At 31.3% G+C, this 27387-nt stretch overlaps 1 protein-coding gene across 1 annotated transcript in view; it reads left to right on the top strand.

Annotated features, from left to right (window-relative positions):
• Positions 1–27387, top strand: part of LOC127711525 (uncharacterized) — a 64805-nt gene that overhangs the window by 23034 nt on the left and 14384 nt on the right. Inside the window, exons 8-12 of the mRNA XM_052217606.1 lie at positions 6288–6521; positions 15804–16166; positions 17028–17125; positions 17346–17475; positions 26408–26521. Of these exons, the coding sequence (XP_052073566.1) occupies positions 6288–6521; positions 15804–16166; positions 17028–17125; positions 17346–17475; positions 26408–26521 (939 nt within the window). The remainder of the gene's footprint in view (positions 1–6287; positions 6522–15803; positions 16167–17027; positions 17126–17345; positions 17476–26407; positions 26522–27387) is intronic.

Genomic DNA, 27387 nt, shown 5'->3' with positions numbered 1-27387 from the left:
GATCTAACATTGTTGGGCTGAATTTGAGACGAAGTATATATAAACTATGGTGTTAGCCCTGTATAACCACAGGGTATTCGATGGAGAACGCCTGTCGGAAAGTTGTCACATAGTAAGACGAAAATCTTTAGACTTTTTATAGAATTAATTTGTAAGCTCCACTGTGTACAGATATATATAAATAAAAGAAAAAATTTGCAATAGACTACATTTAGTAAATATTCAAAATCACAATAAAAATCACATAATGTTCGCTAATGATTCCTCCCTCCTAATACTCCTCAGGCGAATGAAATTGTTGTCTCTAGCGACGCCGTCAACGACGATGGCTTAGGACGTTATGATAATGAAAAGGGGAGTAATTCGCATTACACATATTTCTTAATTATTTCGAGGCTAAGCAGCACAATTTACCTTTGGTGTAGAAATATTTATAAAATGAGACTCTTTAGCAAGTCTTTTAAATTCATTTGTTACGCTCATTTTGTAAAATGGGAACACTGAATATTGTACTTTCGCACTTCTAGACGTTCATTTCAATTGATCATTCTTGTGCTAGAATCCTTCATGTTTTCTCTAAGAACTCGGATTCGTTCGCGTTACAAATTTCCCGTTCGTCCAATGTACCAAGTTTTAAGTCAGGAGCCTGTAATTGAGTGGTTGTTGTTTGTTGCTGTAGAATATGATTTTTTTTGGTTTATTGTTTTGTGCATTTCTTGTGTTTTATATTGCACTACTGTCCCAGGATAAGGGGAGGGTTGGTCGCCCGCTTACATGTTTAACCCCGCCAGATTCTGTATGCGCCTGTCCCAAGTTAGGAGCCTTTAATTCAGTGGTTGTTTATTGCTGTGTATCATATTTGTATTTCGTTCATTGTTTTTACATAAATCAGACCGTTAGTTTTCTCGTTTAAATTATTTTACATTTGTCATTCGGGGGCTTTTATAGCTGACTATGCAGTATAGGTTTTGCTCATTGTTGAAGGCCGCGCGTTGACCTATAGTTGATAACTTCTATGTCCTTTGGTTTCTGGTGGAGAGTTGTCTCATTGGCAATTATACCACTTATTATTTCTTATACATTCTTTGCAATTGTTGCAAACTACACAATATATGTGGTTTTCTGAACCACAGTTTAGATTTCTGTTCGGTGTAATTGTTTTTACACTTGATAATTCCAGTTTGGAACTAACGTGAATATATTTGCACAGACCACACCTTTTATCTTTTCACCGTTTTGCTGAAAATTTCTGCACATTTCTCCATTCAAATCTTGCTCGTGTAAGAATCTTCTAAGGATTTTGGGTTTATTTTTTACTTTTAAGCAATGACTTTGCAGGAAAAAGTGTCTTTATATTTTCCTGTTTGTGTAATATAGGCAAATGTGTGTGTATAACGCTGTACCTGTTAGGGTGAATGGATTTTGTGTTCTAACAAAAGGTATAACAGTATTGTCCATTTCTTGTCGTACTGATTTCCTCAACTCCGAAAGTGGTATCGACTTTGCCTTTTCAATACCACGATTTACTAGATATTTTTGATAATTTTGTCCCCTTAAAAAGTACGATAGTTCCTTTAAGCGTTATTCTCTTTTTTCTGTATTGCTATCTATCAAAAACAGCCGTCTCGCAAGACAGAAGGGAATAATTCTCTTAGTGTGTGAGGGGTGACATGATCGGAAATCCAAATATTAATGTGTGTCTGTTGGTTTGTAGTAGATATCTGTTGAGATTTCTCCGTTGATTTTAGTCACCAGTATATCTAGAAATGGCAGTTCAGTGGTGCTCCTTGCAATGGTAAATTTTATTGCAGGATTGATGTTATCGATGAGTCTATGGGAAGTATGTAGTTTTTTGTCGGTTTTATTTCAGATTATAAAGTCATCTAAAAAATATTCCATTGTTCTCGTATGTTAGCTGAATATTCGATGTCAAACTCAATTTCTAACATCTCGTACATTTTATGTTCAATAAATCCCAATACTAGCGTTGCATATGTTGGTGCAATCTTAGTTCCAATTGCTGTTCCAGATATCTGTGAGTAGTTTTGGTCGTTAAAATAAAAAGAATTATGTTCTAAGATAATTATCAAGGCATGAAGACGAAATAAATACGGGAAGCGAGGGTTTAGTGTGTTTCCATGTTTGTCCAAACAGAATTATGTAGCATCAACTCCTAATCGATGGGAAATGTTGGTTGTACAAACTGGTCACATCAAAACTTATAAATAAACAATTATCCTCAATATGAGTAGATGAGTGGTTAAGGAATTCTAAGTCATCCTGAATAAAACTTGGAACATGTTGACAGAGCGGTTTAAGTGTTATGTCTATAAAATTACTTAAGCGATGTGTTGGACCTTCGGCAACAATAGGTTTAAACTTATAGTCACTTGGTGAGTTCAAAGTAATATACTCCTCTTGTTGTTGTGAAATGGCTTTTGAATTTGTAGACTTTTATGGATCTTTGGCAAAACACAGAAGTAACTATTTTTTTATCTCAAAGTTCTACAGAAAATCTTCTTCTTTATCTGTTATGCTATTGCAGTATTTTGAAATCAATGTGCTGATGGTTCGCATGGCCTTCTCGTCAATGCTTTCCTCTATTTGTTTATAATATGTCCTATCATTTAATTGTTCCAAGATCTTGTCTTTATAATACTGTAATTGTACTTATTTTCGCGGTGTATTTATATTCACGAATTTCGCGGTTGATATATTATCGCGAAATAAATACATGCGAATTTAAATCCAACCATTCAACTGAAAACTTACTGTTCATCTATGCACCTTACATCGATGACATGACATGTTTATAAACCTTTTAATCCGTTAAATAAACAAAATAAATTAATATCAATAGGTGACCAGTAGAAACCAATTTAAGATCAAAGAAACAATAACGGCTCAAGGTTACCTTGAACCATATGACTTTTTTATTGTAGTTATTGATTGATTTACAAACATATGTGTATAGAAGCAAACAATGTTTTAGAAAGTTTTACTGTACTCATTTGATAACAAACAAAATTGCAATTATAATTAGATTTTATGAAAATAAATCAAGCACAAATAAATACACACGACGATTATTTACAAATAACCAAAGTTACTAAATACAGTTTACCCGATGGCTATTTACCCATTTACTTTTAATAAAGTTGATATTGACACACGAGACAATAATTATAATAGTGAAACGATTTCTTTTATTTTATTTTCGGGAAAAAATCGCGAAAATAAATACCCTCGAACTTGTTTGAAATACACAATTCGCGAAAATAAGTACCCGCGAAAATGGGTACAATTACAGTATTGTGTATCCATTATTACAATTGAGCCTCCTTTTTGGCTTCTTTGGTAATAATGGTTTCTTTTTACTATAGTATGTTAAGAGTTTTTTTGGAGTGTAAAAAAATCTTTGGATGTTTTAGATAAATTACATGGTTTTAATGGTCCTTTTGATCCGGTTGACAGTTTTGACTTTTCCACTCTTTATACTACACTTCTACACAATCTTATCAAACAAAAGTGTTCCTTTCTAATTAAATGGTCGTTTGATAAATCTGATTGCAAATTTATTTGCCGCAACTCATAAAAAGCTCTTTTCTCAAATGAGAAAGGTAAATATGCTAGATATACTAACAGGCGGTGTGATTAGATGATTAAAGCCCTTAATTGTCTCCTTGACAACATTTATGTACGTTTCGGCAATAAAGTTTATCGACAGATTGTAGGTATTCCTATGGGCACCAATTGTGCCCCTTTGATAGCAGAATTGTTCCTTTACTGTTATGAATCACAGTTTATGGTCAAACTCAGTAAAAAAAAACGTCTAAATTCCATTTAATTGATAAATTCAACAACTCTAACCGTTATCTTGATGATATATTTTCGTTAAATAATCAAGAATTCTCTAATTATACTGCTGAAATTTACCCAAAGGATTTTACTTTAAATAAATCAAATATCAACAGCAATAACTGTCCTTTCCTAGATCTAGATATTTCAGTATTACATCAGAAACTTTACACAAAAATTTACGACAAAAGGGATGATTTTTCTTTCCCTATTGTTAATTTTTTTGGACAGTGATGTTCCGTTGGCACCGTCTTACGGTGTTTTTATATCCCAACTCGTCAACTTGGCTCGTGTCTGTGGTGAATTTTTGATTTCAATGAGCGTAGCCTATGTATCACTAGTAAATTATTAAGTCAGGGATTTCGTTACCACAAATTACTTAAAACCTTTACGTTTGATCACACTTGAATATGATTCTTGGTTCTTCCTATTTGTTGGTCGGTTGCGAGATTGGCTTCTAGATTTGGATCCTCTCTTGATGTTTATTTTCGGAGATTCATTTTTCTGTCTTTTCTCAGTATTTGTCGAAAAAAAGATTAATCTGTGTTTTCTTTAGTTTATTATATTTACCTTTGTTGTGCTGCTTTTCTGGCTCTGATTTTCCATAATTATTTACATATGCGAGTAGCAATTTTTGTTTATCATCTCAGCGTTCTTTGGATTTTTCTTAGTATTCTAAATTCTGAAATATACAGTTTACATTACGTTATTATTATGTATCCATTATTTCCATAGTATTGTTCAATAAAAATAGAACTATATTTTAGAGAAAAAGAAAAGACCGAAGAGAATATAATAAATAAATAAATAACAAAAACAAAAGCAAAAGCAAAATATAAAAAAGAAAAAAGGAAAAAAATACTGAAATTTGGATTTTTGGCAGCAGTATATAGGTCCAAACTAAAATGTGTCTTAAAATACAACATTTAACACACTTGGCAAGGATGATTGTCTGTTGTAAAAATTCATACAAGCACAAACAGTTATTTTAAAACATACATCTGGTTATAAGCACGACATGACAAGTGTGTTTATTTAGAATCCGTAATTTTAATTGGCTGACAACAATCGCGAGGCACTTCAATATCATATTTTTTCCCGTATAAAATACAACAGCTTTAAATAACACGTGCTCTCCGTTACAATGTTAAAATCATGCAATGAAAAACAAAGGAAAAGCTTGATATAACTCTTTATTTTATGTTTGTTGCATAAAAATGTAATTATAAGAATTACACAATCGCACGATAACGTTATTAAAGATAAATGATAAATAAGCCTTAAGGTTGCACTTCTGTAAATATGGACACTGCAATTTCCCATAGGAACTCCTTTTACTGTGCCACCTTTACTATGAAGTTTCGTAAAAATTATATTCTAGAATGGAAAGTTCACATGCACTTCTATTTTTGCATTGGTTAAAACATAGGGCTGTGCGGCATATTTTCAACAATTATATGCCTTGAACTTCTAAGAGTTAAATTTTGAAATACCCCTCCCTTTACTTGGAGTCTTCCTGAGAATTCAATTGAACCGCTATCAATCTGTATTTATACTGGTAAAATTTCAAAGTGGTCATCATAGATATCAGGATTACAATTTTGTACGCCAGACGCGCGTTTCGTCTACAGAAGACTCATCAGTGACGCACGAATCAAAAAAGCTAAATTGACCAAATAAAGTATGCAGTTGAAGAGCATTGAGGACCAAAAATTCCGAAAGGTTTTACCAAATACAGCTAAGGTAATCTATTCCTAGGTGAACAAAACGAAATATTTATAAATATTAAATATCTCCTCAAAAGGAGCGTGACTTTAGAAACAAATATATTTACAAAGTTTAACCTATAAACAACGAAAAACTTTATATTAGAGTTTATCTTTGCAATTCACAATATCTTACATAGTAGAATATCATAAAAACTTAGGAATGTTCGCTTCTGTTTTAAAATGACAACCGTTTTAACTGAATGTTATAAATTGATAGTATATAATTAACAGATCTTAAAAAGTATTAAAAAAGACAGATCCGTGTCCTTGTTTTTGAGATATAATCAATTGAAAATTTGTCTAGAAACGAATATCTCTAGATGTTTCATATATTTAACATTCGCGCTTATTTTTTTTTCTCTCAAAAACTATGAAAAAATAACAAGTGTTATACTAGATTAAAAAAAATGGCTTTTTAAACTATATGTAATAAAATTATGGAAAGAAAATTACGTGTTTAGGGGAAAAATTTGTATTGGTACAAAATGGATCAAACTAGAGGATTCAGAAAATCTTACAAAAAGTCAAAAGCAAGAGTAGCAAACATCCTTAAACACAAAAATCGTAACTGATGATTATATTTTTTATATAAAAAAAACATCCCGTAAAGAAAGTACATGTACATATTAATTTAAAGTGGATTATTTATATCTTATTCAGATAAAAACATTGTCCAGGATTCTGAACATATGACACACTCGAGCTCATTCAATTGTTTGAATCAGAGGGCTACTTCCAAATCTACTGTAAATAGTCTTTCACATGATTCCTTCAAGAGTGCAGACGACAACTTAAGTAAGGAGAAAACTAAATCTGACATTTCAAGATCATATACCCATTCTCTTAATGGCTCGTTGGGGTCATCCGAAACACGACAGGAATACAAGCTTGGAGGTTAGTACAAATGTATTTATTAATTTATTGCAGTGTCGGAAAGGTTCGTTTCAAAAAAGTATTAATCGTCAATACATCATTATTAGAAATAGAATATTATAATTACGTTTTTAAAAGATCATTAAATACGCTATTGGTTTGAATTTTTATGCATGCATTTGCAATTTATGTACCAGAAAAAAAATTAAAAAGTACTTACTTACAGTCAGAAGATATACAGCTAACAAATTTTAAAGTGAACGAGAAAATAGAAAATATAAAGGACGAAAATAATTTTCCCCGATTTTTTTTACAAAGATAAGTGAAAGAAGTCAAAATCAGCAATCAACAGACAAATGTTTTAAAGAGTTACAACCAAAATAAAGAAAATAATACTGAAGCTTGAAATTTCGTAGTTATTTCAGGTATTCGTCGATGATAACGAGTGTACGTCAAGGACATTAAGAGGTCAACAAACGGTCCTCAATGATAGTCTACATGATATATTAATCTGTAATCGGTTAATATGCAACATATGCAGCCTTCTTTTCATGATAATTTTATTAAACAGATTTTAAAACAAACTACATGATAATACATATGAATAAAACAACCAAACGGGATCACCTTTGCATGTCACTAATTTATGTTTATGCTTTAATTACATTAAACTATTGATATTATTCAAATTCAATAAGAAAAGATAATGTTAGCTCACCATAAGGGTTCTGAGGACTACATGTATGTCAATATTACCGTCACTTGCCGTTTGTCGTTGTCTTTCTTTTGGTAAACTTTTCATATATTTTTTTGTCTAAGACCATTCAGTCTATCATGACCACACTCTGAAAGAATGTGTATATGTTTCGTTCCCTACAATCTTTTTATTCAATATGAGGCGAAGCTTCTAATTTTGAGCTTAGAGTGACTGATCGAAAGAAAGCTAAATTTGACAGGATTTATTTCTTTTGAGCCATTATTCATTTAGATTAATTTTTCAGGTCAGCAAGTAAGGCTTTTGGAAGCTTACTTCTAATTTCTGATCGTCTCTTTACCTTTATTTTCAATTTAACGAGATGATAACATAAACGGTAAAATTTTTACAGCATCAGAGGCACATTTCGATATTTCATGTCTAGTGTACAAACTAAAAAGGACGTTAAGTAAGTCAAATTCGGACAAGGAATCAGAGCTTTGCATGAGTGAGATATATTCCTCAATTCAAAATGACTTCAAAAATGTTATAACGATGAGCAAATTTCAATCAAACAATATCCGCACCCTTGGGGACTAACAGTCCGCTGGCATCGATCCAGTGGTAGTAATATCATCAACGCTACCAATTTTACTGCACCATATGTTCATTTCAATTATAAATTTCTCTCCAGTGATGCTCGAGGTCAATATATTTGAAAAAGCAAATCTTTTACAAACGTTGAACAGCTAATCAAATCGGAAAGAACATAAATTATAGTCACATCCGGACAAGGAACCAGAGCTTTGCGTTAGATTAAAAGATGAAGGTTGAATTCTAGAAAAAAAGTTAAACCTTCGTTTCGATAATATTTTTAAATAACGTAATGTTCATCACAAAATAACTTCAATATATACTATAGAGACTGTCACAATTTTGTATTTGAATTGTAAGTTTCCTTACACGAAATGGACGAAAACAAAATCCTAGAATTGTGCTTCTATTTATTTTGTAAATTAGTATTATATTTCCAGTTAGGCTTTTATATGAAACATATGTTTCAAAATTGCAATGACAAAAATACATCACTGAAAAATGATTTGCAAAAAAGAAACCATTATGAGATGCTGCGAAACGTGACACATATGCACCGTATTACAACGAAATACAGAGAATAAAAATATGCACATATAGATTTTACTGCAAATGTAAATAAAAACACTTTTTGTGCGTCCTACGCTCTTTTCTGGATTACCCATCCTAGGGACGCTACAGAAATACGTAGAAACATATGACCAAAACGGACGTGAAAATAATAGCGACATTCATCTCAGGTCCTTACCTTTACCTTAGGGAGTTGGAACCTTTCACTTATATCCTTAAAATATTTAGATTTTCTGGCTACTTTTGGTAAAAATCTCATCAAAGACGCGGTAATCGAACAAGCAAAAACAATCACATTGGGTGAGAATAAGATTCATTCACGATATTATTTTTATAGGTTTTACGTATACTAATCTATCGTAAACGTTCGAAAATCCTTGAACTTTATTTATCAGAACGTTTTGTTATCGTACGGCATATACGACATTAAAATAAAAACAAAATCTTATGTTATATCAAACATCTAAGGAAATAAGCAGCGAAACAGAAGATTTTGTATGCCAAATAAATCAAACTTGTATTTTCTATCTTCAATGGTTTCTTTTGTCTATTGTTTTATATATTTATTGATCAAGTATCAAGTTAAATAGTCCAGAAGGTAAAAGTTGATGCATCACCTACTTTGAGAAATTTTTGTGCATATAACGTAATTATTTAAAGAGCGTAGTATTCAACCCTAGTAGCATACATTGAATGATCCAACTTTTTATGCAGTTGATGTATATTTTGCCAAACAAAGTTTCAAAAACGTGTTCTATGTTTAAGAATGTCGTTTAATGAAGCAGTGCGATGTTCGATAGGAGGATTTGTAACTTCATGTGTTACTGAGATTTCTGTCTCTGTAAATCTGTGTTAGTAAAATATCCGGTTTGAATGACCTTTTATTGCTCCCTTTCTAAAACAGTGGACAAAGAACAGAAATGCTTTGCGTATGATAACATAAGGTCGCACAGTTTATCAACCGAGATGTAGAAAATGAAAATAACACTTTGTAAATTTTATGCGTCCGAAGCGTTTTTCTTGATTTACTTTCATTTAGAATACATAGTAATTATAACATTTATGGTAGAATTTTCATTCAAAAGATATACACTGAGACAGATTATGTTTCTCAGATCTGTTCAAAGTTAACCCGTTAAGATATGTAAAAGACATCCTTTTCATTACTATGAATTCCATAATTTAAACATGTATTCTTAATATATCAAATAACATAATTCACACGTTGACAAAGTTTTCACCGTCAATTATGAAATTTGTATTTATTGGTTTCTGTCTATGCATATATCGGTAATATTATTTATAAGCGATATATAATTAATTGCTCTTTGTCTTTATAACTTCTCTGATTTGAGGAAAATGCCTAAAACTCTCGAAAAGCCTAAATAACATATCTTGTAAATAGCTTTTAAGTAAAACTACAACCTTTATATTTCTTTGAAAATATATTATTCAAAGATTTTGAAGTTGTTAAAATAATTCAGCAAGACTGGTCGTTTATGATTTTGTTCATATATGATTTTGACATAAATTATGGGCAGTATACACATTTAGGTAAAATATACTAATTTCGTCAGGTTAATAGCGTTATATTAACATCCACTTAGCATCTATGTATGTGCTTAGTGCATTAAATTAAATCACCCTATTTATGTATAATTGGAACGAACACTTTTTTGTATCATGCTTTCTTCCTATTCTTTAAAATATGCAGTAGGAAAATTTTAATAAAAGTAATTTTACACCTTAACCTCTAAAGTTCTTTTGTTGTGTCCAAACTTTAATATGATTAATAATGTTCAAAAATGTCACAGTGTCAGTTAAATCTCATGGTTAGTAGTAAACAACGATCGATCAAATATCTGTTCAGGAATTGGAGTTTCTATGATATAATGTAGCTATATCCAATCGTAAAGGAGAAGATATTCTAAAAAAAAAAAGGAAATATAGTATGATTGCAATCAAACAACAATTCAAAAGAGTCCGACTGACGTAAAAGGCCATAATGTTATGTTTCACACTTGACCTTTATCAAACGATTTATATATCATCCATCAATTGTTAACAAAACAGTATTCCGTAAGATATCGGTATTCATATTATTGAATTATGTCGAGCATTTGCTTGAGGAATTAAATTTCTTGTATTTCACACAAATCTGCCAAATAGCTTCATTTTGGCATCTTGTCATTAATATATTAAGGTCAAGGAACAGTAAATGGGCTATGTCACAGATTTTGCTAAAATTTTGCATACAACCTTGGCTCGTTGAACTACAACTGAAAATCGAAAAAATAATGCATTTTTCTCTTATTTTATCTGAAATATTACTGATTGAATTCTTTTACAATGGGTGAACATTTGTATAGAAATCACATAAAATCGGCGAAAAATCTTCTTTGAATGATGTATACCGTAAAAACGAAGTCTGTGACCCTATCTTTATTTTACACCATTTAAACGGAAATTGATGTATCAACAACATATAATTTTTTAAGAAAAAAGCTATGTAGTAAAAATTAGAGATTTTATGATTTTAAGACAAATATGTTCACCCATTTTGAAAGAATTCAATCGGTAATATTTCAAAATAATGATAAAGGAGATAAATGCATTATGTTTTCGATTTTCAGTTGTATTTCACCGAGCCAGAGTTGTATGCAAAATATTACTACAATCTGTGACATAGCCCATTTACTGTAACTTCACCTTGATATGAAGCAAAGCTGTACTAATAAAACTATTTTGCTACACGATGTCATATACACAGGTGTCAGAACTTTTTGGATGAGGCATTAGCTCATAACTATTTTTTTTAATATTTTTTAAGTACGCCAATTCAAGTTCTTTAAGTCAAAGTGTCGTCACAACTGACCTTTTCTGAATAGACCAGTTTCACATAAGCGACTTATCAACGCTGATCTCGAAATCCTATGCGCGTTTGAGTTTAAATCCCGCGATAATTAACGATATCATACGTGACAGGGGGCTACATCAAATTGACTCTGTTATTTAGCAACACAATAATAAATCAACTAATAATACACATCTCTCTCTCTCATGGTGTATGCTTGAGATTATTTAAGTTTAAGATATTAATAATCGTTTATTTGATTAACAAATTTAAAATAAAAAGATGTGGTATGATTGCAAACGAGACAACTATCCACCAGACCCAAATGACAGATGAAAGCAACTATATATATCACCATACAACTCTCGACAATGAAAAAATCCATACCGAATAGTAAGCTCTAAAAGGTCCCGACACAAAACAATTCAAACCTGAAAATAAGTCATCTTGTTGCTAACAGTTGTGTTTTAATATTAGTAAAATGGTTTTTAAAAAAGTATTAATCTTGTAATTGCTTTCTTTTGCCTACTGCGCTATGTACATTGCAGTATATCACTTTGATTTTTCTTGAAAAGAGAAAAGTATTTGATAAAAAGAAAATACATTTAATTTCAGTTCTGTTCCAGTATCAATTCGCAGGTTTTCTGAAATATTTTTTTGCATCTACGGGGTTACGGCCTACATATAGGTTTAGTATCATAGACTCGAACTTTTAATTTTCTTTAAAAAAAAAACAGGTTACTATTATGGTGACTTTTACGTGAAATTTTATGGGTACAAGGATAAGTTACCGGCATTACTAAATAATCGAAATTTCCACTAATAGTAGTATGGAAGTGTAAAAAAAAAGTGATAGAATTTGTGCTTATATCCTTTGTCAAAGATGTAGTATATATTGTGATATGTTAAAAATATGAAAAACACAATGATAGGTCACCGAGTTTTGTTTTTAAGCTACAGGTTGTAAAAATATGAAACATTTTGTATGGACTATACAGAGAAAATTTTTAAGGTATCATTATAAGAATATTTGAAGGTAAAATGAATGACAGAATATCAAAATAAAATGTGGGAAGATATAGCTCTTATAAAATGCTTTCAGAATACCAACAGAAAAAATTGACATATAGTAGACAGGGCCTCGTCTCCGTGTTGAAGACCGTACTGTGACCTGGATTGAGAGTTGTCTCATTGGCACTCATACCACATCCTCTTATTTGAATGTACATTTGTTTCAAATATTTCTGCGTCAGTGATATTTTAAACGGCCATGATAATGAAGAGAGATATAAAAGCAGTTTTAAAATACGTATCAGAAATACAGGTTTATCTTTAATTTCAAACATCAGACTATAATACAATGCATTCAATACCATTTTAATTTCTAAGCTATGTTCATGATCGACTTCGTCTATGTAGAGGTTCAGTCCCAGCAAACAGGGTAATTTCTACATATTTTCAACTAAAAGTTTATCATTTTTCATGCCATTAAAATTACTTGAATATCCTATATTTACCACGCTTTGCCATAAAAAAAGATCAAATTGCTGAATGAACCCCCTCCTAAATTATTAAAATATTCCCAGTGGCATTAAGGTCCGTACTGGCCATGATAAATAAGTATAAATTAGGTACTAGGGTTAAATTTTAAATATCTGTATAAGGGAATGACCATTTGATTTTTAGGGGGGATGTTTAGGAAATTATTATTCTAGTAGGAGTTAAAAATGAATAAGTATGACCAGGCAGGATGGAAAAGAATAATCTGCAGGATGCAGGAAATAATTGTGTACAAAAGTTGAATAAATCAATTAAATAGTCGCCCTTTATCAGTAACTGTATGTATAGATAAGGGTACGTTTTTATCAATTGTCACCTGGTGAGATTGTACAAGGTAAAACGAGGATTCCACATGGCTAAGGTGTTAATTGACTTCTTAATTTATGACCTAATACTATGTAGATGAAGTGAGCCCCGCTTATTTATCTAATTTATTCTTCCCGTTAAGTGAACGACCTCAGCCTGAATTTGTGACAATTAAAGGTACAATAAAGCCAGGCGGCATATCAGATCGTATATTACCGCAATCAACAACACACCAGTAGTCTGTTTTAAAATCTTTGACCGTGTCATTGTTAATAAAGTTGTTTCGTCAATATAATTTTTATATTTTGATTCAAATGATGCTCATGTTGCTTTGACATGTAAACGCAAACATGTAATCAGAAGATTTTTTTCCCAAGTCTGCATGGTCACTGCTTATCAACCATTAGCCCCCAGTTGATGAACTCTCGGAAATTATCGCGCGATTTCATAGTTTGGCTAATTAGATTAGACATGCGCAGTTAAATGTGAAACTGGTGTATTGTCCAGATTATATCAACCTGTTAATTTATTGGTAGAACTAATATTATTTTAAAAGAAAAGAAGAAATTTAATAATGTTGCAATTTCAGTTGTCAAGTTAAGGTTATCATCATACCTCCTTCCATCTGTACATTGAGAATCGAGTCTTTGTCTCGGAATCCTTTATTAAATTCATAGGTTTATCCAGGGACACGAGAACAAACCTTAAAAAATAATTTCACAGCATAAGTAAAAATAATTTAAGACAGTTTTAGATTGTTTAATTTTTCTGACAAAACTCCGTTATATTTAATTTGGATATGGACCTCAGTTTTGAATAAAGGATTGTATCTCCCTTATTAATAGCTCTCTTTATTGTCCAGGCTTGGCTATTAATTTATTCTTTTTTAACATCTCCAATATTTGCTTTTACTTTCAAATGTTTTGGCCTTAATCGTCACTGAAGAGACATTTACTGCATTTGGTGCAGTAGAATTTGTAACGTTTATATAATTAAGACTTACGAGAGATTTCCAATGCTAAAAGAAGGGTAAAATGGAGAACAAATATATGTCAGTCATTTTTGCGTTCATCATGTTCATGATTAAGTAGTATTTGTTACTAGTATGTCGTGAAAGAAAAATGTAGTAGTTTGAGCTGGACGTCTTTGTACCAAAATATTATATCAACGAAATAAATTCTATGGTATTAAAGATGGTTTCATAATAAAATAAATATAAATTATAAAAAATGAAAACAACTCGTTCTAAATTTCATGCGTCCGAAGCGATTTTCTGGATTTACCTTTATCATGAACGATCAAAGCAGAATATTTGACAGCCAATGATGTATAAGAACCGACACAGTTGAACAGCTATTAGGCCAAAAAGGACCTAAAAAAAATAGCCAAAGCCATCTAAGGTCAACTTTGCCTGAGGGAGTTAAAACTTTAGTAATGTTTGTTATAATTCATGTCAGTACCGAAATACTAACTACTAAGCTGATGATACCCTCGGGGACTAAGGTAGTTGAAACCTTAGTTTCTTTATAATTAGTTACTAAGTTTGATTAGAAAAAGAGAAGAGATGAAATCTTAAAACTACAAATAATGTCCTTCAGATGTTCACAAGACATTAAGCTGTCAGGCAACGGTGTTTATTTGTCTGAATTTTGTCTAAAATATTTGCATAAGGATTATTAACTTTAGTTTCTAATTTCAAAACTTTGCTTGTTTCTGAATCTTAGATATCTTTTTCAAGTGTATTATAGTGTTATGTGATGACTTATACACTATTGATTCATATAAGTACGGTTACCTTTAGTTGTTAACTTCTACGTCATTTGGTTTCTGGTGCAGAGTTGTCTCATTGGCAATCATACCACATCTTCTTATTTACTTATTTAAAAAAATATCAAAACGAACAAAATAGCTTCTTTATATAGATATTTTCATTAATAAAAATATATGAGCCAAAGGATTACCCGAAAAGAGATTTTGAAACAAGATGTATTTAACAAGATGTTAAAGTGTAAATATTGTTTTTGTAAGCCTTGGATTTTATCTGTTTTGTCAAAAAAGTATGTGTAAATAGCTATTTTAGTCCAAATACACCAATTTTGCCAGTTTATGGCGTCATAGTGACATTACAAGTTAACTTAATACAATAAACTGTACAAATTTTATTCTATGTTTCGAATAAATTCACATATTCTTGAAAGGCTTGATTATTTGCTTTTTTTCTGCAATTTCTAGGGCTCTTGTCATAGACTGGTTCAAGAAGTGACACTTGATATTTGAAATATTAAAATAAGAAGATGTGGTATGATTGCCAATGAGATTATGAGACAAAGTCTCCACAACAGACCAAGTGACACAGATATTAACAACTATAGGTCACCGTACGGCCTTCAAAAATTAGTAAAACCCATACCGCATAGTCAGATATAAAAGGCCCGAAATGACAAATGTAAAACAATTCAAACGAGAAAACCAACGGCCTGATTTATGTACAAAATAATGAACGGAAAAAAAATATGATATACAGCAACAAATGACAACCACTGAATTACAGGCCCCTGACTTGGGACAGGCACATACAGAATGTGGCGGGGTTAAACTAGTTTGCTGGCGCCTAACCCTCCCCTTAACCCGGGACAGTGGTGTAACGGCACAATACAAATGAAAGCATTTATTTTATTATAAAGATAAGTTAAAAACTTAATATGTTGATTCAATTTTTTACCAGACAATAATATAAATGGACCTGGCACTGACCGTAAAACAACGAAGTCCCAAGATACATTTACGCAATATATTAACAAAGACATTGGATTTAAAAAGAGTGACAGACAGTCCCAAAAGAGCGAGAGTCAAGGAAGTTCTCCAGAAACAAAACTACTGTCGTATCAGACGAAAGAAGATTCACTTATTGATTTTGAACAAGACATTATTTCGGAAACGTCTGTCAATACAAACTTACGAAATTCTCACAAAACTGCTGCCATAGACTCTCTAAAGGATACCCAAACTACTGACCCTGAAGACGACAATAAGTATACCATACCTGTTGCGAAATTATCAGATGTTAGTGACGCAAATAAAAGAAAAGGTAAGACTAATTGAAGACATTGTTGGCTTTTTATCATTTTTATATGTGATCACCTTAACGTTTTACGGTATCGATTGAAATTTTCCTAAAAATAAGGAAAAACTGTTCAGTTCATTTAATTATTTCTTCAATATTTTTACGTTTAAACCAAAATATCACTGCTGCATTGTTTTCTCAGAAAAGCTCTAGTAATAGTAACAAAATACAATAATGATTTAAGTAAAATGGCATCTTGGTAAGCAGGTTTTTCATTTCAAATTGGGTGAAATTTATAATAGCAAGGAATAAGAACTAATTTTGACGAATCTACATTACAATAAACTTTTGCACTTATTATTCATTTTCTTTTATTTCCTTCTTGTGTAGAGCGGGGGCAGGATGGTTCAACGAATGATTGATTGAGCGTGTGTTGTATTTCAACTAGAATTATTATGTATAATACAAGACTTTTTTATGAGTCTATAGAATTGTACTAAAATCTGCATGAATGACTGTCCATTAATGAATTATACCATTATTCCATGGTACCCCAATTTTTTACATTTTTACCTATTATGTCAGTTTGTTTAGCTCACACATTGTTGTCAATATAATGGAAATCTATGCGAATGTCGTACGAGTGAGAGGTTTAGCTAGCTATAAAACCAGGTTTAATCCACCATTTTCTGTATAAGGAAATGCCTGTACCAAGTCAGGAATATGATAGTTGTTTCTATTCGTTTGGTGTGTATGAGCTTTTGATTTTGGCTTTCGATAAATGACTTTCCGATATGAATTTTCCTTGGAGTTTGTTAATTTTGTTATTTTACTTTTTATATTTATGAACGTGAAATTTTTCTTCAATTTAAATTTTGTATTTAGTCAGAAGCCATAAACACGACCAGTACGACGAAGACTTAATACAAGACAAAAACAGTTTGTATGGAATTGACAAATCAAATTCACTTAGTGGATCAAAGGTATATGATAACGATATTATGGGGTTAGCTTATAGCCGCTTGAACAAAAAAAAAGCAACATTTACATAATACACAAAAGGCATAGCCTTCAAAGATTAAGGTTAAATGATTTAAAGTTGATTTGGGGTTTACCGTTTTGTGTATATTTACGTCTGTTGGTTTTTTTTTCAAAACATAAAAATCAAAAAAAAAATAATCGAAAACTTTGCTATATTTGTAGATTTCTCATACAAGTGCTACCAATGACTTAATCAATGGTATAACAACCACTGACCAAAAAGAATCCAAAAAAGAACCAGTAGTCGATTTGCAGCCATCGTGTTTATTTGATGAAAACCCGATGATTAATGGTCAGTGATAGTGTAGAATTTATAATGATTTCCTAAGTTATTTATATCTGTACTGAAAACTATATCAATCGGACAAAATAATTTAATAACATAACTGAATGTATTTCTTTTAATTAATTAATTATGCTTTTTAATTACTCAAAAAAGATATTTCATATTGATGGAATCGAAATGACAAGATATAATTGTTGTTATGTAAAAAGAGTAGTATTTAATGTAAAATAGAGCTTATTGCTATGACAGATGGGTAAACTCGATGTATGGACAGGCAGTAAAAAACGTCTATTTCGTTTGATGGTGTAATCTCAACTTAATATAATAACGTGTCTAATAATGATAGAAAAACGTTAACAAAATATACAGTGACGTTGACAATGGTAAAATGAAAACGTCGTTAAAAGTACCGTTAACGTTTGACGTAAATTAAACTGTCTCTAAATCATCGACTTACTCGGGGCCACCAGACTTAATGTCTATTAACTGTGGTGTATTGTGGCATGCGGAATAAACTAAAACAAATTTATTTCACAAACAAGAAAAATATGAAATTTGAAATTTACGTTAACACTTAATGAATTTGACAGTCTATTCACAAATTAGAAAAAGTAACAAGTCCGTTCACACGTTAGTTTCTTCGTTCACTTCGTCTCAAACAACAGTTCATGCTGTTGACTTCTAATGGGTAGAGTTACGCCACCGGTGTATTTGTTATTCCTGACTTGGTACGCACTATAGTAAAGCGCACTAAACCGTCCTTGCCTTTAATAGTGTTTTGCACAACACCATGTGTCAGATGCACGCGTTTCGATTCGTCGTGTATCTGACATCGTCTTCTTTAATCTTCTGAATGTCGACTCCCGCTCTCTTGTGATATTCTCGCAATGAAGTGAGGTATTTTCCTATCCATCTTGTCCAAAAATCCTCAATCAATTGTGTCCGTTGTAACACTTGATAGTTCAAGCTTGTGTGCGTTAATTAACAAACATTTAGATTTTCACTGTTTGACGATACATACGTTAAAGTCGTTAATCTTCGTCCATGTATAAGATGGGATGGTGTAAGCGGCTCCGGATCTCGGATATCGGTGGAAATATACGTGATTAGACGGTCGTTGAGCGTGACTTCGATCTCCGTTAATACTGTTCGAAGAGTCTCATCGTTGACATGTGCGCGTCCTAATACTTTCATTAGTGATGTTTTTGTCAAGCCAGTTAACCTTTCCTACATGCCCCCAAACCATGAAGCTCTATTTGGGATAAATTTCCATTCAACACCATAAATCTGAATAAATTCAATAACTTTTATAGAATTGCAAAGTCGTGAAATTTCGCTTGATGCAACTTTGAACGTCAGCGCATTGTCTGACATCATTATTTTCGGCACGGTTCGTAGACTTACAAATCTCCTGAAACACAATAAAAAAGATTTTTGATGATATCGTAAAATAATTCCAAAATGTACAGCTCGAGTGACGGTACATGTAAATAGGCATATGAACTCTCTCTTATGTGTGGTATTACTGGTGTGGGATATGATTTTCCAATTACTTTTCGGCATGTTACACATTTCTGTAATATAGATTTTACGCACTGTCTTAATTTCGAAATTCAAAACATTTGTTGTACATATGCTAGGGTAACATTTATACCTGAATGTAGAGTGTTCTCATGTGCTTTTAACACTACCAAATGTGTAAGACGATCCTTTGACGGTAACAGATATGGAAACTTGAAAACATTGTCTATTCGGCGGCCACCACATCGTAATAGTTTCTTTTCGTCTAGAAAGAGCTTTAATTGTCGTACGATTGTTTAACGTTTTGTAGAATTACAGTACTACCTGTGACATACTCTGATTAATGGTGGCCATAAAAACTATGTCCACCATGATGGCCCTATATGTTCATTATTATACCCACTGTTGCTTAATTAATACACAAGGTATTAATCAAAACCTAGTCAAGGGTAAAAGGAAATCATGATTGCATTTAAGTGGTATAGAATCGAATAGCTTACAGGTAAAGTGTCTCAGATACATTGTAAATGTACATGTGATATATCTCAGGTAAAATATATGTGTTTGTCAAATTTAATTACTGTGATAATGAAAGATAGAATAAAATAATAAAAATAGTTGAACATATAGCTTAATAATATTTTTTAGAAAAAATTGTCTCATGACCTTAGTATTTATATGTCATTGCGTGTAGCTTATACTGCCATGACTGTTTGTTTTGCTGTTATACCTTTAAATTATTCTCTCAATTTCAGTTATTTCTTACATGTATTTTTTGGCAAATGAAGAATAAATGAATCTCATCTTCTAATATATTGTAAACTTGAACAGTCTCCAATTTTTATGGATCTGATAATGTCTGCCTTTTTCTTTTGAAAAGGTGTTTCTCAAATTATTTTTCTAAAATCAAAATAGTTAAGATTTAAAGATACTGATCTCCATTCTACATTGATTAACAAATGATTAGGATTATCTATAGGATTTTATTCATACAAAATTTAGGCAGTTATCTTTTTCTCTATTGACATTTCAAAATACTCATTACAGCAAAATTTAACAATTTATTTATTGACATATAAACATAATTAGTTTGTGACAAAAACAAAAAACAACCATAATAACACAAAGAAATAACAATTCTATAAGAAATGATAATCATTTTTTCATTACATGTTCATATCATAAAACATTTTGGAAATCAATGAAAATATTTATTCTAAAAAAAGTCTGCATTGATGAACATGTGATAAGTCTCCATTCTCTTGTAATAGGATACAAAATTCATGATGATGCATACTATGCACTTAATCATCTGCTTAGCTTAATATTCTTTTCAGTTTATAAAGTACATTAAGTTTCTAATAAAAAGGCTAAAATGGTAGACACATTAAGAATTTTCAAATATGAAGTAAAAAATATAGGAGAATTATATAGTATGGCAAATATAGCGATAAACCGTTTAAACCCGCTGCAATTGTTTGTACCTGTCCTAAGTCCGGAATCTGATGTTCAGTAGTTGTCGTTTGTTGATGTGGTTCATAATTTTTTTTCGTTTCTCGTTTTTTATATAGATTAGACCGTTGGTTTTCCCGTTTGAATGGTTTTACACTAGTAATTTTGGGGCCCTTTATAGCTTGCTGTTCGGTGTGAGCCAAGGCTCCGTGTTGAAGACCGTACTTTGACCTATATTGGTTTACTTTTACAAATTTTGACTAGGATGGAAAGTTGTCTCATTGGCACTCATACCACATCTTCTTATATCTATATAATATCTATTGATAAAGGTGTTGAATATTTTGAGAAAAAATTGAAGTCATTTTATGGTATAAAGCAATTAAAAAAAACAGAGGCTGTCACTGTGTTAATGCATGTGATACTTTAATTGTAAATGTACAATGTAAGTACGTTATATATTGTTTACAAACAATTGATAGGTTAAGGTCACGGCACGATATTTATTTGGGTCAAATCAATAACAAATTTATTTAATAATTAAGTTGTAAAACACAAAACAACTTACCTTTTCAAATCATTATTCAAAATTTTCAAAACATTACAAAACAATATATCCAAACACGAGGATTGAAAAAACGTGCAAGGTCACTGACCGTTTTTCGTTTCTGATACTTTTAGAGATAGTATAAAAAATCAATTCCGGAGTAACGAATAATTTCCGTAAAAATACTTTAAAAGTAAAAGTAAAAATACAAACTTGTGTAATTATAGATATTGTAATATTACAGATATTATTATAAATATAAATAATATACTAATTACATATAATCGTTACTCCGGAATGGACTTTTTTTGTTTGTTAACTTTACTTTCAAGGAAGAAGTGTTTTTCATCTTCCAGCAAGTGGCACAGTTTACATATTCTATCCTTAACAGTGGCCTTTTTCTATTTCTAAATTATGTTCACCAATTCTTAACTCAGTGATGTATTTTCTTATAGAAAAGTCATTGGACGCTAAATAAAAAAAAAATTCAATCCAAGTTAAGTTTTAAATTTTTATAAAGTAACAGTGTACTATTTTCCTCATAACTTTTTATTCTATTTTCAAAAATATTCTTACATTTAAGCTTTAAAGAGTTTACTTCATTTAAGTCCCTACAATTATTAGCTTTATCTAAAAGGTCTGGGTTGTGTGAAATATTCTTAGCATATGTATACCAAGAACTTGTACCATGCAAGTCCAGCAGTTTTGACAATATAAATGCTTCTTTTAGTAAAGGATATATATTTTCAAAATTCAGAATCCAAAATTCAGTCTTAAAATGTTTGTATTATATAACTTGCATGTGTATGTATTGTCAGAAAATATATCCATATATATATATATATAATATTAAATTTTTAAAATCAAAATTGCTTGATATATAATTCAGGATAATCTAATAAATAATTCAATAATCCTTAATTGAACATTATTTTTAGGACAAAAAATCAGGAAATTATAGGGCATGGAGAGAAAAGCTGATATTTAGTTTAGAATCAGAACACCGTTGATAAAAAATGAGGATAATTAAGTACACAGATAAAAACAAAAAGATTTAATTTAATAGTCCATAAAAATGTCACAATCTATAGATGTGTACTTTATTTTTCCTGGAGAAAAAGTTTGGCTGTTAACTGACAGAAATTAGCCAAACTGAAGATGTCATATTTGATTAGTTTACAATTGTTTCAATAAACAAGACTTTTTTTTTTAATCTTTTCTTTTCATAAGATAAATTATATTCAGAGATCTGAGGAAATTCTACATTAGCATTTTAATTGAAGATTTATTATAAAATTGTGATGATATACTAGTATATTCTGAATGTAGGACAGAACCTAAGTGAACAAAAAGTATGATGCTAACTTATATGCACCAGATGGGGATTTGGAAAATTAAAGTCTCTTCATTGATGCTACAGGCAGAACTGTTGTTTTAAAATTTAAAAAAAAAATTGATAAACAAAATTTGTTTTTTCCAAAATCATATTTGTAGTTTTCCTGAATAATAATACATTGTACAGTTTTGTTATCAAAATTTATTGTAAAAGAATTGATAATGATAATTTTATTGTTAAGAAAACAGGCTTGTCAAATTACTAGCTTCACGGTGCCTATAAACATATCATTTGCATGATTAGACTACAATGTACGTGATGTAAATGATGTACAATAACTTTTTTTTCCTTAGAAATATATTATTTCACGGATTCTCTATTTTGTTTTCAAATGCTAGTCAATAAGTTATCTTTGACTTTTTGTCTTATCTACTTTGTGGGTTTCTATCTCTTTACCTATATGTCTTAACGGCAATAAACATTTGAGCGAAATGGCAGACCCTATGTGCATTTTTTATTTTCGCTCAAATGTCCTATGCCCATTTCTTACACCACGAAGACAGTCAAATAGAAACTTTAAATAAGCCATATTGACAAATAATTTTAATGTATATTACTTTTTTAGAATAAATTTTGTATGCAAGTTGTTTAACATTTTTTGAAAAAAATGAAATAAGTCTTTTGTAAATCACAGAATGAAAAAAATTATCATAAACTGAATTGTAGCTCTTTCCTGTGATTTTTTCCCTACTTAGTCCTTGGGGAAAATGTAATAAAAAAACACCTTACTGCCTTTGTCGTAAGCATTATGAAAAAGATTCAAATGAATTTGCTACAATATAAAAACTTCACACTGATTGAGAAAGGGAATTAATCACATAAAAACACAGAATGATAAAATTAGTATCACATGTACAAATTTAAAAAAAAAACTTCATTATTGGCTTTACATGTAGATGATCTCTTACCTTTTGAAATGAATAAATAAAAAATTATATTTCAATCAAATTATTTTAAACAAAACTTATTCACATGTAGGTCATTGAAAAAGGACAAGAACAGGTACCTGTACAGGTAAAGTTTTGATGCAGGATGTCATTTACAAACCTTTTTTAACCACAGATAAAATCAGTGCATCTCTCCAGGTAACATAATTAGATTGACCACCAGACCATGGTTTATGATCCCAATTAATGGCCAACATGCCAGGATTTATGACCCCCAATAAATGGTCACATTGGATGTTGAACATAGCAGTTGTTGAACATTTTACAGAGTACGTCACAGGTTGTACTGTATCTATACAATTTATTTCGTCCATAAATATTTTGCGTTGTGTTTATCTAATTCATAGGCATTTTGCATTATCAATTTCATCAATTTCATCAATATGTAACAAATCTGTTTTCCGTTCGTGTTCATAGAGCATCTCTGTGCTTAGCAAGAGGCGAACATTTCTTGATGTAAATATGTCGCAAAGTATATGAAGATCATTCTCATGCATTACTCTATTAAAATAGATTAAGGTTTATCATTGATCTTAAAGAAGTGTTTTTGATACTGATGGTCATCTAGTAGTTAGGGGTTCAACCGGTTGATAAAATCATCTGAAAATAGTACATTTAAATAGAATAATGCATCTCGTTTGTATAAATTTTGATAACCATTACAGCATTTGCATATTTTTGTCCCCCGCGTAACGCGTTACGGAGGACATGGAAATACCGGGCGTCCGTCCGTCCGGTCTTGTTAGCGCTTTCACAGGTACAATTCTTGCCAGATTTTTAAAAAGAGTTATGTCCCTTGGAAATATTAATATTTTGGAAAATGCCCTCGTAAGCGCTCTCACGGATAAATTTTTGCCAGATTTCTATAAAACTTATACTATAGGTTAATATCAGCAATATCTCGGACAAGTTCTATAATGGTGGCCGATCGACTTTTTTTAAAAGAGTTATGACCCTTGGAAATATTAAACTTATGGAAAATGGCCTCCTTAGAGCTCTCACCGGTACAATTCTTGCCAGATTTTTATAAAACTTATACTATAGGTTAATATCAGCAATATCTCGGACAAGTTCTATAATAATGGACGATCGACTTTTTTTAAAAGAGTTATGACCCTTGGAAATATTAAATTTATGGAAAATGGCCTCGTTAGCGCTCTCACGGGTACAATTCTTGCAGATTGTTATGAAACTTATAGTCTTTTGATTGAGTTAAGCCATTGCAATTGATATTTTATAGTGTGTCATTCTATGTTGTGATGTTACACTATTGTTTCGGGTTAGGGTGAAGGTTAGCGTCTATTAAACGTTTAAACCCGCTGCATTTGTTTGCACCTGTTCTAAGTCAGAACCTGATGTTCAGTGGTTGTCGTTTGTTGATGTGGTTCATAAGTGTTTCTCGTTTCTCCTTTTTTTATATAGATTAGACCGTTTGTTTTCCTGTTTGAATGGTTTGACACTAGTCATTTTTGGGGCCCTTTATAGCTTGCTGTTCGATGTGAGCCAAGGCTCCGTGTTGAAGGCCGTACTTTGACCTATAATGGTTTAATTTTACAAATTGTGACTTGGATGGAGAGTTGTCTCATCGGCACTCATACCACATCTTCTTATATCTATATAGGTTAATATCAGCAATATCTCGGACAAGTTCTATAATGGTGGACGATCGACTTTTTTAAAAGAGTTATGACCCTTGGAAATATTAAATTTATGGAAATTGCCTCGTTAGCGCTCTCACGGGTACAATTCTTGCAGATTGTTATGAAACTTATAGTCTTTTGATTGAGTTAAGCCATTGCAAGTGATATTTTATAGTGTGTCTTTCTATGTTGTGATGTTACACTATTGTTTCGGGTTAGGGTGAAGGTTGGCGTCTATTAAACGTTTAAACTCGCTGCATTTGTTTGCACCTGTTCTAAGTCAGAACCTGATATTCAGTGGTTGTCGTTTGTTGATGTGGTTTATAAGTGTTTCTCGTTTCTCCTTTTTTTTATATAGGTTAGACCGTTTGTTTTTTTTGCTGTTTGAATGGTTTTACACTAGTCATTTTTGGGGCCCTTTATAGCTTGCTGTTCGGTGTGAGCCAAGGCTCCGTGTTGAAGGCCGTACTTTGACCTATAATGGTTTACTTTTACAAATTGTGACTTGGATGGAGAGTTGTCTCATCGGCACTCATACCACATCTTCTTATATCAATTTAGGTTAATATCAGCAATATCCCGGACAAGTTCTATAATGGTGGACGATCGACTTTTTTTAAAAGAGTTATGACCCTTGGAAATATTAAATTTATGGAAAATTGCCTCGTTAGCGCCCTCACGGGTACATTTGTTTATAAAACTTATTGTAGACTATGAGTAATGCACTTGAAGGTCTGTTTCAAATATTTAGTATACAATAAAAAAAAAACTTGTTTGTCCCCCCAGGCACGCTATTTATTCATAAATTGTTTTAAAGAACAATAAAAGAGCATTTACTTAAGAAGATTTTGTATTTTTCCAGTTTTAATGCAAAGTTGTCCTCTTGGTATCTAGAGGGTCATTCTCGTCGTCAAAGTTCAAACATTATCATCATAATTAGCGAGTTGGCATTTAAAGATGAATTTAAGTCAGCTTCGTAATATCTTCCATAGACTGAAATATTTTTTTTTTCAGTTTTGCATCTACAAAGATATTTACTGATATATCTACACATAATAATGCATATTGCATTTATTAGTGGTAGAACTGCCTCGTTATACTTATACCGAATTGAACATTGAAGTTATGGCGACCTTCATACATACAGAATTAAATATGAAGTTATTATTTGTACAAAGTCGACAAATATTTAAACATATAAGGCAACATGTCAACAGAATGATATACAGCAAAGTGGTAAACATGTCATGATATCTTAAATATTAATACCGCGCTACGTTTGTGCAGTACCAAAAACTAAACTTTGGTTTCTCAGGCATCGATTTTTGTATTTCTGTATTTAGCATTTGTATGATTAAATTAATAATAATTGAGAATACCCTGCAGAAAAAACCAATACAAAAATCAACTATTGAATACATTATCTTTTCTAAAGATCAAAACATGACAACAGAAGCAGATCAGAATAGCTATAGAATGCATAAGGCCTTATTGGACAAGTACAAGTATCGACCATATGAACAAAGAGTTTTAAATGATTTGATTAAAGGTAAGTAAGATATTGGCTGTATTGTATGAATACATTCTATAATTTCATACTTTTTATACCAAGTAGCGAGTATGCATAAACACTTATTCAAATCATATGTTAGTCAACGTTTTGAACTCATCTGATCTAATGTTAAATGTTAACCTATTTTAGTACTTTTGATCGTTTAGCTTCTTCACATTAGGCATAAAGTTTTTATTTCTTTACTCTGATATATAAAGTTTCATTTTTACATATATAATACAACTTATACAAACCAAATCTTTCAATTTTTAACCTGTTATTGTAAGTTGGAACCCCGCTGGTGGAATGTGCATTTAACTCCGATCTTATCCGTCTTGGATTTCTAGTTTTCCTGCAGAAGTTCGGTGGTTTCCTCCGGTCATTCCGGCTTCCTCAATCAATTAAATCTGGCCTCCAAGATAAAGGTAAGAGTGCTGAAAGTGGCGCTAGATACCAAATATCAGTCAATTATCAAATTTTTACATTTAATATAATGACGTAGCATAGGCTTTAAGTAAGTGAAGTAATTCAAATAGAATAATCAAGAAAACAAACTTTCAAATTAATGTACAAATACTACAATCGCAAGGATTTCCAATCCTATGGTCTCGAGCGTTCGTGACGAAGTCCTTTTAGAAATGCACATTTCATACGCACTTATAGTTTTAATACACATTTTCTAATGTTAAAAACTTAATTATTAAGTCAGGGATGTCGTTACCACGCATCATTTTAAATCTTTATCAACTCCTTTCATTTGGTTTGGAAATTAGGCTTTACCTGTAGAAAATTTGTTCCTAACATGATATCACATTCTCATGTTAAGAATGATGGTGTTAAAAGAGCCCGTAAATTTGAATACA

This window comes from Mytilus californianus, unplaced genomic scaffold, assembly GCF_021869535.1.
Source record: "Mytilus californianus isolate M0D057914Y unplaced genomic scaffold, xbMytCali1.0.p SCAF_8, whole genome shotgun sequence".
Classification (NCBI taxonomy): Eukaryota; Metazoa; Mollusca; class Bivalvia; order Mytilida; family Mytilidae; genus Mytilus; species Mytilus californianus.
Note: the sequence above shows the minus strand (reverse complement) of the source record. Positions and strands in the feature narration are given on the sequence as shown.